At 37.5% G+C, this 13,664-nt stretch overlaps 2 protein-coding genes across 2 annotated transcripts; both read right to left on the bottom strand.

Annotated features, from left to right (window-relative positions):
• Positions 1 to 5,991: 5,991 nt before the first annotated feature.
• LOC106323388 (spore wall protein 2-like) lies at positions 5,992 to 6,612 on the bottom strand. Its single transcript, XM_013761524.1, has one exon. The coding sequence runs from the start codon at positions 6,610 to 6,612 to the stop codon at positions 5,992 to 5,994; it is 621 nt and encodes a 206-aa protein (XP_013616978.1).
• A 35-nt stretch (positions 6,613 to 6,647) lies between these two features.
• On the bottom strand, positions 6,648 to 12,281 carry LOC106323387. Its single transcript, XM_013761523.1, has 6 exons — positions 12,076 to 12,281; positions 8,769 to 10,392; positions 7,958 to 8,691; positions 7,588 to 7,875; positions 7,410 to 7,515; positions 6,648 to 7,151 (listed from the first exon to the last, which is right to left on the bottom strand). The coding sequence occupies exons 1-6, from the start codon at positions 12,279 to 12,281 to the stop codon at positions 6,648 to 6,650; spliced, it is 3,462 nt and encodes a 1,153-aa protein (XP_013616977.1).
• Positions 12,282 to 13,664: the final 1,383 nt, after the last annotated feature.

Here is a 13,664-nt window from a genome sequence, read left to right as displayed (position 1 = left end):
GTTCCTCCTCTCTATCGGCAATATCCTATCTCCCTACCACAAAGGCCAAAAGAAGGAACTTTCAACCGACCGCGGCCCACAGTCCTTCGGGTCACCGCGCGACAGCCCACAGTCCTTCGGGTCACTGCCACATTACACCGTCGTGTAATACTCAGACATAGGACAAGACCCCGTTCGTCTGAGTCTTCCCGATCCAGCGAATAAGGGGTTTCCTTGAACCCGATGGGTACGAGGGCGAGGAAACAATAGTCCACCCCAAAACATACCTAGCATGGGCGGATTTCGTACCTGCTGTCGGCATAACACACACTCGACACAATTATCCCTAGGAAAGACCTAAGGGACAAGACTCCAATCCAAAACTAAACAATATATAGGAGTCTACGACAATATCAACTCAATACTCGTAGTTCAGCCTATATGGCATAGGACCCGTAGTATCAACATCACAACCAGGAGATCGGCCTATATGGCCAAAGATCTCCTAAACAACAACACTATCACTAAACAACTCAGCCAGTTAGTCACTCCCTTACCAAGAGATGACTAACCTTCGGCCATAACCTCCTTTAGCTCCTGGACAGTTCTTCGGACTTCCCGGCGGAGTATCGAGCAGAACTTTGACTGATCTGAACCAGTGGATCTGAACTAACTGTAGACGGTACCTCCCTTGATTGTAGGAGAATATGACTGGCTTGGACGGAATCATCTGGACAGAGCTTCCGCCTCAGTATCGTAGAGAATCTTCGATTGGGCAGAGCTCGCCTTCTCGGTGGATTATCGGTATTTAGAAATGACTATACTCACAAAACTACTTCTTTCTTTCACTTTCTCTCTCTAGCCACGTTTTAGGAGTGATTTTGGTGTGTGATGGATGAATGAAACTGAAGGCAGGTATGAGGCCATACGAGCGACTGTGTGTCAGCCCGCATGCTTACGGTCGCATGCGCGGTGACACAAGGGCGCACACATGTCTTCATGAATGCCTAATATACATGCAAGGAGACACATCCACGTCCAGATGGCTTGCTGCATCGCTGGAGTTCATGCATCGCAACACACGGCTCCCTTGCGTGTCGATCAGCATGCTTCGGTTGCAGATACGACGACACCTCGTGCTTCTACATGTCAAGCTGCATGTGCTGCTTCCATGCATGGTGAAACCTCGAGATTCTGTAGACACTCAGCTGCTTAGATGGTATTTATCACGTCCTGGCCATCTACGTAGAGACACCTCGAGCTTCTTGGTCGGTTTGCGCGATTTTTGACCATTCCGGCAAATTTGTAACCCGTGATCAATCCCGAATATTTGTCCGCTCCCATTCTGATTCTCTAAATATTTTTAATAGACTCCAGATGAATTCTGATATCCTGTAAAAATATTTTCCGAGCCTCCGGCTTCCTCGAAGAATTCCATAATACCGAAATTAGGGTTTTCGCCCAACTTCGGGTTTTCCCGTCGTGCTTTGATCCTGTCGTGCTTGCTTCCCATCGTGCTTAATTCCCGTCCTGCTTAATTCCCGTCCTGCTTCCAATGTCTTCGAAATAATATTCCGCTAAAACGAAGTTTCGCGGAAAACTTCTTGCTGAAGAAACGTCATTCTTCCCAAACGTCGAGCTTCTAAACCGTCGTACTTCCAAAAATGTTGTGCTTCCAAAACGTCCTTCATATCAATCTAAGACATCTTCTAACTATGGTCGAGCAACTTATTCGACTCATAGTTCACCCACGATCACTTCTTCGCCCACCTCATACTTTAAAACTTCTCGATCGATCCTTATTGCCCGCGACTCGACCACCAAATTGATGTTCGACCATTCTTTTTTTTTTCTTTTTTTTTTAACGGGTTTCTACAATAACCTTGCTAAAATTCTTTTTATCTCGTCACAAAATTTGCTTTGATATCTTAAAAGCATTCATCGAGAATATTGGCATGACAAGGACATAGGCTTAATAGTACTTCTTTACCACATGGATAAACAAATTTTTTATTCTAACCTTGAGTTGTTGATCTAACTTTATCAGTAATGTATTTGAACATTTCACCCTTTTGATTTCCAAAATTTTCAAGCAATTCCAAATAATTCCTAAAGCCTCCTTTATTGTGTATGCCTAACATAATTTTTTTTTTGACTGATGAAACTTGACAACTGAATCTTATGTAAGACTTCTATAGATTTATAGTTTGCCGTGAGATGTTTTCATATAAGTTTTAAAATTTTCTTTAAGCGTTTTTTCTGCTTTCCAGTTAGCCAAGGTAAAGAAAAGCCAGTCATCCGTAAATAGTAGACGATTCACTAGAGGTGCAGTACTGGCGATCTTCATTCTATCGTGAGTTTTCTCATTATGTGTGAGAATCTGCACATAAAATAAAGAGGTAAAGTGAGAGTGGATCACCTTGTCGAATCCCTTTGGTAAGTTCCACTAATTCTTCAGGCGAACCATTGATCAAAATAAAATAACAAACTGTAGTGACAAAATCAATGATCCAATATATTCACTTCTCAACGATCCCCGTAGACCTCATTTTGACTTGAGAAAATTCTCAAGCCTTTGTTATATTTGTTTTAACCCCCAAATATGATTTAGCCTGTTTCTTAGGGAACTTCAGTCTATGGAATATCTCATATGCGACAATAATATTATAATTATCATCCTTCCCGGGTTGAAAGCATTCTGATTTTCTGTGGATATATCACCAAGATGCTTCTTGAGTCGATTTTCCAAAAAAAAAATTGAAATTATATTGTAAATAACATTGCATAAAGCAATTTCATCTTTTTTTTGTGGAAATACCTTTAGGATCAAGCGTAAATTGATATGATTATTAAAATGAGGTTCGAACCTTCCTGCTTCAAATAATTCATTCACCTTTGTTATAATCTCCTTGATTAATTCATCCAAAAATTGTTGATAAAAAATTACTGAGAAACCATCAGGTCCAACATCTTTATGAGGTCATATTCAAAAATAAAACTTCATGATATTATTTTCTTGTTATCGCCCTTGTTAGATCATTATTCATATACTTCATGACTTTCTTTTCAAACCCCAAGAACACAATATCATATAGACGTTGTAGAAATATTGTTCTGCTACCCCCGCAATCTCTTGTTGACCTATGAAAACAAATCCTTCTTCATTTCTTACGTGTTGTTATGGCATAAAAGTATTTGGTATTACGATCATTAACTCAAAACCACATGATTCTACTCTTCTGTTATAGTGCAGAAAACATTGAAAACCATTCAATGTTTGCCATAATACGTCCAAACAACATTGAACGTGATGGGTTCTTCGTTGCCCCACCCATGAATATATTTCCAACAAAATTTAAATCAACAAAACCACAACTTCTCATCATGTTTCAGAATGGATAAAAAAAAATATTCCCAACACTACAAGAAAATGGGTTTTATTAGCGGACGAAAAACGCTATATAACGATAGTATAGCGGTTTTTGAAGCGCTGTATCATCGCCCGTCATAGTAGGTAAAGGACTTTACATAGCGGAATTTAGCGGTGCTATCTTTTCGTCCATTAAGATAGCGCTTTTTATTCTGCAATTAAATATGTTTTAATAGCGAGTCATTAATGCTATTACTTCTTTTATTAACAGTGTTTTCCTATTGTTATGGTTAAAACTATTATAGCAGTTAGATAGGTGCTATATATTTTATATATCTGTTTATATTAATAGCATTTTCCGTTTATTATGGTTAAAACTACTATAGCAGTTACGAATTTGCTATATATATTATTTATATTTTTATATATTATTATTTTATATTTTCATATATATATATATATATATATTTTTTTATTTATTTATTTTTATATGCTCGAATTACTGAATTTTAAAACAGAAAATAAATTTCATTTAACCTTCAAAGATTCCACAAACATCCAAACTCTACATAAGTTTCATACTACATACTTCACACAAAAGCTAAAGAAGGGTCTTAGATATAAACTATCTTATCATTTGGCCAAGCCACAGTGCTTCCTACTGCATCACCTATATATTCGATTTCAGAGTTTGGCCTCCACATTCGTGCCGCATCGAACTCAGAAACCTCTACCCAGACCTTCGTAGCATTGGGACCTAAAGGGACGAAATGCAACTTCTCTGCTGGATCAGTTGAGAACACCCGACCTAAAGCAATCCTTTGTCCTAAGCCAGGATAGTCCAAGAGAGCGCAATTATGTTTACCACCTTTGTTGCTGCTACCAATGCTTTGACTACCACTCTAAAACCAAAAATGACAAACAATTTAATCACATTATCATCACCGACAACCTACCAATTTGACGACATTACAATATCTAAATTCTCAGATTTCACAAACTAACCTGATTGGATTTCCTGTTTGATTCAGCAGGTGATTGTGGTTGAGGAAGTTTTAGCTTATCTAGAGGCCAAGCAATTGTCTCATGTACTGCATCACCCATCTTTATCATTTCAGGCGTTGGTCTCCATAAAAATGCATCAGGCTTAAAAACCATTTCCACTCTAAGAACTCCAGCATTCGGGCCCAGGGGAATTTTGTTGACCAGTTCACTAGGTTCAGTAGTCAACAATACACCCTCAGCAATCAACTCTTCTTCAATTTTCCAGTAATCAAATATTTGAACTTTCTCTAAAGATGCAGCTATAGCCTCAATCATGCATAGTATATATACAAAATTTCATCAGTATATAAAGTTAATATCAAAGAACAGAAAATGGATAATGTTTACCTCTGATCCGTCGGTGTTACTCTTTTTTGATAAGTCAATAGCATCGTCCAAGATGAGCTTCTCAGATGGCCATGCAATTTTGACTCTAAAAGCCTGACTAAGCGATACACAAGTTGTAGTTGGTCTCCATATAGGTGCTGTTACGACTGAAACAGACTTCACTACAACAGCAGCCGCATTAGGACCCCAGTGGAATTCGACCAATCTTATATGTGGGTTCACCAGAGTAGAATTCTCCTTCAGCAACAACCAAATCATCATTCGAGATCCAATCCAGTATCTGGCACCTTATTCCTCCCTAGCTCACATCGCTTAACTCAGAAGTAGAATCATATCCGCCTTTTTCTAACCCAATAAGGAAACAAAACTTTTAAAATCTTAAAGACCACAAAATCTATTATAATTATCAACAGCAATAAGGAGTTACCTTTTTACCAGCTAAGTCCTTAACCACATTTTGCAAATCTTCAACCTTGTTGATTAGATCTGCTTGAGTAGCTTCAAGCTTCTGGACATGTGAATCTCTAACATGTAAGAATGCCAACTTGGTGGCAGTAACTCCTCGTCCCATCCCCCTAACTCTTCCTGGTTTATCTTTTCCTAGAACCTGGGAGACAGCATCTTCACCAATATTATCTGCTGAACTTGAGTCCATTTCACTGTCCATTCTCTTTATCTTCTCCTACAATCATAAATTCAACAATATATGTAAAATTAACTTTAGAAGGCATCATAATATGACTGTTGACATTTAATCTTACTACGGTATCTTCGAATTCTTCACGCACTGGTCTTCCATCAGAATGCGTATGACCAGCAACTCAAACCTTAGTTCTAGTTACTTGCTTAGGATCTGAAGTGTTTTTTTTTCTACAAGTTAAATTAAAATCCTGTCAAGAGATTTGTTTCTAATTAACACATATCTTGCGTTTGAATACGAAAAACATACCATCTCATCTGCAAGCCGAATCATGCCTTTACGGCTAGTGGTATGAGGAATTTGACCCTTCCTGAGTTCCATGTACTTATCACTTTGTTCCTACCGATAACCAAGAACAATTACAAATTAATCCTACTTACATACCCAAATTTATTCTACATAAGACACATATGATATTACCTGAAAAGCTGAAGTACATCTTCCTTTCACCCAATTGTTCCAAGATGTAGCAGATTGTATGTTTCTGGGTTTCATCTTCTGTAGTTGAGCCTTGTTTTTTGTAGCTCTAACCATGGAAGAAAGTCTAGATTTAGACATCGTCTTTATCTTCTTTTTCTTCTGGTGGTTCAGTCTCATCGTCTTTATCTTCTTTTTCTTCTGGTGGTTCAGTCTCATCGTCTTTATCTTCTTTTTCTTCTGGTGGTTCAGTCTCATCGTCTTTATCTTCTTTTTCTTCTGGTGGTTCAGTCTCATCGTCTTTATCTTCTTTTTCTTCTGGTGGTTCAGTCTCATCGTCTTTATCTTCTTTTTCTTCTGGTGGTTCAGTCTCATCGTCTTTATCTTCTTTTTCTTCTGGTGGTTCAGTCTCATCGTCTTTATCTTCTTTTTCTTCTGGTGGTTCAGTCTCATCGTCTTTATCTTCTTTTTCTTCTGGTGGTTCAGTCTCATCGTCTTTATCTTCTTTTTCTTCTGGTGGTTCAGTCTCATCGTCTTTATCTTCTTCTTCTTCTGGTTCTGCATCTTGTTCGACTTCTTCAGAACCGGGAAGCTCGACATCTTCCATTTCTTCAGCTGGTGACTGTAATTCTGCATTAACCTTTGGACCATTCTTCTTAGGTTTCTTCGCGGTTAAAGACACTTGTGGACTAACATCAAGGCCAGCTTGGCGCTTACTGCGACGCGCCTTCTCAGTAACAGCTTTGGAAGTCATTGTACCAGCTTACCTGAAACAACAACAAACTATCATTACTCATATATAAAAACACCCTCACAATCATTCCTAACACAAAAACTCTCATCATCAGATGCTTGATCTCCAGTATCTTCTTTATGCTCAACTGTTACGGGTGCAGAACTAACTTCCTCTTCAGTCTCTAACTCATGGTATCCTCTAGGTGGTGCTCTCATAACAACATACCAAGGTGAGCTGTCATCTTCTCTAGAGTAGAAGACTTGTTTAGCTTGAGAAGGCAGAATGTAAGGATCATTAACAAATGATGACTGGTTCATATGGAGATTGACCAGTGTGAAACCGTCTTCCTCTTTCACTCCTCTCCCTTTATGAGCCCAACTACACTTAAACAGAGGCACCTCAAACATGTGGTAGTCAAGCAATATGATCTCCTGAATGACTCCAAAGTATGCTACCATGTCTGTCTGTTGGTTCGCATCATTGGCACTAGCTCTGCACATGGAGAATGCTTCATTTGTAACCCCACTGTTCTGAGTCTTCCGCTTAACATCTTCCGTCTGGTAACGATGTCCATTAATTATAAATCCCTTGTACGTGTGTGCAACATTTCTAGGTCCAAAAGCTCGTCTGGTAACAATGTCCATTAATTATAAATCCCTTGTACGTGTGTGCAACATTTCTAGGTCCAAAAGCAAGCCATCTGAGCCTTTGTGAATGCTCCTTTGAGTTATTAGGGATCTAATAGTAAATAATCACATATCAATATTGTTGATTATGTAAACGTAAGTTATGAGACTTAAATAAGTAAATCATACCTTCTCTTTTATCCAGTTTGATAACCTATCTGTATGGCATTTCCATAAGACAGTTCCATTTCTTGCGCATTTTGCGTCAGTAGCTTGTAGTTCTTCTAAGTGCATCCTGTAAACATCCATTACTTTAGTAAATTATTGAACAATCAATCTTAAAAAATTAAAGTGAATCGTAACTTACTGAACATAAGGATCCAAGACTGCAGTATTCATGAGGATGTACCGATGAGCTATATCTCTCTCCTTATCAGTAAGTGTGACTTCTGTAGCTTTTTGCAGTGGACGGCCATCTAGTACATTTTGAGTCGCCTCTACATCATCATTTCTTGTAATTGCTTCTTCTACTGGAACTGATTTTTGCAAGAACTCCATACAAAATGTGAGGCATTCACCAGCAAGATATCCCTCGGCCATACAAGCTTCAGGTCTTGCAAAATTCTTCACATATGCCTTAAGTGTCTTCATATACCTACAAAACAATATAAAAAAATTATTGACATAAATACTATTTTTTACTTGGAAGCCGTAAGTGAAAACAACAAGAATATTACCTCTCGAATGGGTACATCCACCTGAAGTGAACAGGGCCACCCAAGCGTGCTTCTCTTGCCAGATGCAGTGGAAGGTGAAACATGATATCAAATAATGCAGGTGGGAAGAATCTCTCTAGCTGGCACATTGTCTCCACAATCTCTGTTTCTAGTGCAAGTAGCATCTCTGGATCAAGAATGCGTTGGCAGAGTCTGTTGAAGAAATTGCAGTGAAAGAATCTCTCTAGCTGGCACATTGTCTCCACAATCTCTGTTTCTAGTGCAAGTAGCATCTCTGGATCAAGAATACGTTGGCAGAGTTTGTTGAAGAAATTGCATATGCGAGTCACTGCTATCCGAGGTCCTTTAGGAAGTAAACCTCTCAACGCTACTGGTAAGAGATTCTGCATAAGAACATGATGATCATGTGACTTCATGCCGCCAATAGAAGGAGGATCCAGTGAGACACAGTTAGCTATATTGGCACAGTATCCATCAGAGCCTCTGAAGTTGGATAACCTTCGGCAGAACTTTCTTTTCTCTTCCTTTGAAAGCCAATACGCAGCTGGAGGCAAGTAAGTTTTCTTCCCCCTAGCTTGTGTATGTAAGTTGCTTCTAATACCCATCTCTTCTAAATCTTTTCTTGCTTTCAGTCCATCCTTAGATGTCGCACTATGCATCAGTATAGACAACAGCGCATCAGACACGTTCTTCTCGACGTGCATGACGTCGATGTTATGCCTCACAGGCATATCCTGCAATTTTTCAGAATATAACATTAGTATCTGCAGAAATCTAATACAGTATTTGTAACTTGTAAAATAAAACATACCTTCCAATAAGGTAAGTCAAAGAAAATATATTTTTTCTTCCACCGCCGCAGATCATCATCTTCCTCACAGTCGTCAGCTGAAAGAACATCATCTTCACCTCCTTCTATCCTTTTCCGCTTACTCTTCTTAGGTAAAGGTTTCCCAAAATCGTTTTTAAAGTCCTTAAGACTGTCAAATATATCGCAGCCACTCTGAATCCTCTTTGCAGTACCAACCTCCACTGTATTGTCAAACCATTCTTTCCTTCTTCTATAAGGATGACTAGGCCTGAGCCGCTTCCTGTTCTCCATGTAAACATGTTTGCGACTAAACTTTAGCCACCTATGAGGTGTACCATTCCCGCAGACATTACACGGTTGCTTCCCTTTCACTTTACACCCAGCTAATGTGCCTAAACCAGGATAATCGGTGATACTCCACATCATCACAGCTCTAAGTGTAAAACTCTCCTTCTTAAACGAATCATAAACTTCCATACCTTCTGTCAACAAATCATGCAAGTCCTCTATCAATGGTTGTAGATATACATCAATGTTGTTGCTAGGTGCGGTTGGACCAGGTATCAACATTGTCAACATGATGTTCTCGGACCTCATACACTTTGTCGGAGCCATATTGTAGTTGACTAATAGAACTGGCCATGTGCTATGCTTCGTGTTCTGGATAGAGAACGGATTCATGCCATCTGTTGAAATACCTAGTCTTAGGTTTCTTGCTTCAGCAGCGAACTCTGGCCATTTGTTGTTTATCTGAGCCCAAGTCAATGAATCTACTGGATGACGCATAGTTCCATCTTCAGAAGCATTAGTGGAGTGCCAACACAAGTCCTCTGCCAACCGCTTTGATCTAAACATTCTCCTGAACCTGTCTTTAATCGGAAAATACCTAAGCACCTTAACAGGAATCCATTCCTCCTCCTCACCAGTCTGCTTATCCTTCTCCCATCTTGATTCACTACATCTTGGACAGCTGACTGCATCCTCAAACTCTTTTCTATACAAAATGCAGTCATTCTTGCAGACATGGATGATATCATACCCAAAACCAAACTGTTTCAGAAACTTCTTCATCTCATCTGTAGACTTAGGTAGAACGTTTTCACCGGGAAGCAGATCATGAACTAGGGACAGAAGCTGATCGAAATAGTTCTCAGACATCCCACTCTTCACCTTTATCCTGTAAAGTCCCATGATTGCAGCAACCTTCGTAAATTTCAGACAGTTTGGGTACAACGGAGTTTCTGCATCCTTTAACTTCTTTCTAAACTCAACTTCTTCTGGTGTATCAGTGCCCTCAAACACTCCAGCATTCTCCTCTGCGTATCCTTCGCTGCCTTGACTTCGCATGAAGGTTGCTCTGAACAAGTCGTAAGCCTCATTTTCAGACCAGATCACATTAGCTGACTTATCAGGTCTTGTCTCCCCGTGTTTAGACCAAAACTTAGAGCTCTTGTACTTCTCATCCATTCCTCTAATCACCAGGTGCTCAAAAACTTTCTCACTAGATTGGTGGCAGACATTGCGACAATCAACACAAGGGCAAAACATTTCATCTGGATCACCTAAACGTTTTGATGAAGAAGACACGAACTCACTAGCTCCTTTCTCATACTCAAGGCTATTCCTGTATGGTTAAAACAAGTGAGAACTAAACACTGAGACTTAAATTTTTTTAAAAGAACAAGTGAAGTTAATACCTTGGTAACCAGACCCAAGATTTATCCATGATACAGCTCCGATGAAATGAACATACAAGAGTATCACTTTATCAAGCCAGAACAACAAAACAATAAGGGATTTAACAGCAAAACAGAATGGGATTTATCACCTTAAAAAAATCTCTTCGGATTTAAATTAGAGTCTCCTACAAAAGAAGACAATGTTGTTAAGTAAGATACAAGATTTTACAGAAATGAACAAGTAAAAGAGAAACCCAGAAATTGAAAAGAACAAATACCTTAAGCCAAAGCTGTCGGAAAATAAAGGTTCCTGCAAACAAGTATGCAAAACCGATTCAATTAATCATGCAATAACCCTAAATCAGTTATAGAGAAGAGATAAATCGATTTTCAATCGATTAGGATAGAAAAGAGATGAAACCCGAGTTCACCTTCGATGGAATCGGAAAGGATTTCAATCAAAGGGGATTTCAATAAGAGTTAATCCACGTTGAGTAATCGTTGGAGCTGAGGAATTGAGAATGAAAGAGATTGAGGTCGAGTCTATCGAGCAAATGGAGGCAAAGTGTTCGATGGAGAGTGAAAAACAAAGAGAGAGAGGGAAGAACGAAACCCTACTAATTTGGGATTAATTTTGGATTCTAATTGGGTTTTAGGAGCCAAATTATTTCTAAGTGTCGCGGTCATTACCGCGTAATCAAGCATAACACTTTTATTTTTAATCTGCTATATTAATTAAGCGTCTTCTTTCAAACCATACGCTTAATTATGATTTTTCAACTCGAAACTGTAACATAACGTTTGGAAATATACAACCGCTATCTTTAAAACACGAGTATAACTACCATAGCACAATCGAAAAAAACGCTATTCCGGTCTGCTATTAAAACCCATTTTTCTTGTAGTGCAACCTGATTCTTCCTCCTGTTTTTTCATATTAACAAAGATCTTATTAAAATCTCTTAATTCTAACTAAGTTTCTCCTTGTCGATTAGTACTCAGTCTCTCCAACATTTCCCATATATGTTGCCTAAACGATGGATTTGGGTGAACATACATAAAAGAAAAGTAGAAAAAATTCATTACACAGAACTTTACAATCCATCATATTATAACAATGACTAACAAAAATAAAATGTACATGATGCTTCCAATGTACATAATATTGAAAACCTAACTATGCACCTACATAGCAATAGTCATCTTGGTGCTACGTTTCAAATAGGCAAATAATGTCTGGGAGATACTTTTGATTATCTCCGTAGATGTTGGACTGTCGAGTCAATGTCTAGACCTAGACAATACTCTCATGTTGGAAGAGGTATTTCTGGGTCCACCTTGCCTCTCTCAGTGTTGTTGGTTTCCTCATTTATTGAGCTCGCTCCATTTGTATCACCTTTCATATCAGCCTTTTGCTCTGTTTTGTTTCGCTTACCTATTTTCGCTCTGCTTCATTTTCTTCTTTTCATCTATGTAAATTTACTTGTATTACTATCTGCTGCTGTTAACCATCCCTTACGTTTTAATCCATTTCCAACGTCGCCTTTGTCAGCAAAAGAGTTTACGGATTAAACATCTCCTTCATGTTAAGATCATTGGTGGACATATTTGGTATTGTTGTTCATGACCGAAGTTCATCACCGTCATTAGCCTCCTGCAGTCTCTGCACCATTTCATTGTGATCCTCTTTTGGATACTTAGGCACAACAACATCCTCTTCTCTCTGATTATCTTCATGTAACTTCTCATTGTGAACACTTTGGCTCGATAAATTGTCTAAAATGGCATTATCAGATGTCTTCATCATCATCTCCTCCATATTAGGGACCACCATTTTGAATAAGACACGCACATAAATCATGAGTCGACATCTCATATACTTCACAAAGGCCTCTCAGCCTTTCAAACATCAAACGGAGGAGAGTGTTAACCCCCAGAGTGAACTGAAATTGTCTTTAAAACCTCAGTGGTTCATCAACATTCTTGTTAATTTGGACTACGCCCGCCTCTGCATTACTTCCATGAACGAACCTAGTGCTATCCCTAAAAATAGTTACCATAGCATTTTATCGATTTTTATTTTATTTTATTATTTGTTCGTTTTCAAATTTATTTTTGTAAATTAAACTAAGTGAAAATTTTGTAATATATAATGTAGATAGTAATTAGACCAAAGGTATAAAATAATGCAAGGGAATCTCATCATGATTGCATTTTTAGTTATGATGCAATGAGATTTTACATTATAAAATATTTAGGTAGCAATCTCTAAACGTTTCGGCTTTTCACATGATATAGATTGGCTCTAACCGGTGACCATAAAGAAATATAAGGAATATAAAGAAAATGAATGAAGAGAAATAAAACAAGAGGAAAATTTATTCCTCTTCTAATTTGATAAGGAATAATTGTAGTCTATTATTCCTTAAATTTTAAGGAATATTAAAGAATCATAAGGAACAAATATTCCTTATAAATGGTATAAATTGTAAGGAATGATAAGGAATTCACTATTCATACTCATTATCTTGCTCACCATTTAGACCCAATCTTATAGATTATCTATTGTACTAGGTAATAACTCACGTTTTGCGCGGAATGTGATTATTACTTTCATTATTATTTAATAAAAAAGACATTAATCTGTTAAATCTGGATATCAGTTCGGTTTTAGGTTGTTTTTTTTGTTTTTAATCTCCTAAAATATAACTATCATTTTAAATCAATATTTATTTGGTTTGTTCGGTTAAAATGTTTGATGTTTTTGGTTTTTTTTCCCTGTGATAATCAAAAATTACTATTATTTGTTTGTTTTCATGTTATGAATCTTAGATAGTCGTGATGTCGAACCAATGCTTTCATATTATAGTTTCTAAACGGATAATAGTTAAAAAAATTATTAAGACAAATCATTTTACTACAATTTGGTCGATAGTGAAAGAAGCATTAAGAAAAAGAATATTTTAACTTCAAAAAAATTAGATATTTCCGTAGTGGTAAATACTTAGTTATAAGGTGCTCACGTCAATGTGCACATATATGTGTATGTAAAAGTATATATAGATGGTTGATAAATATATAAAGATACTGTTAATTAATATTAAATGACATTTTTTCAAAATAATACATGAAAAATAAAATTCCTAAAAATTAAATTATTCAAAAACAAAAATATTGTAAAATTTATATAAACTATAATATATAACTTATATATAAT

Source organism: Brassica oleracea, chromosome C2 (assembly GCF_000695525.1).
Source record: "Brassica oleracea var. oleracea cultivar TO1000 chromosome C2, BOL, whole genome shotgun sequence".
NCBI lineage: Eukaryota > Viridiplantae > Streptophyta > Magnoliopsida > Brassicales > Brassicaceae > Brassica > Brassica oleracea.
Note: the sequence above shows the minus strand (reverse complement) of the source record. Positions and strands in the feature narration are given on the sequence as shown.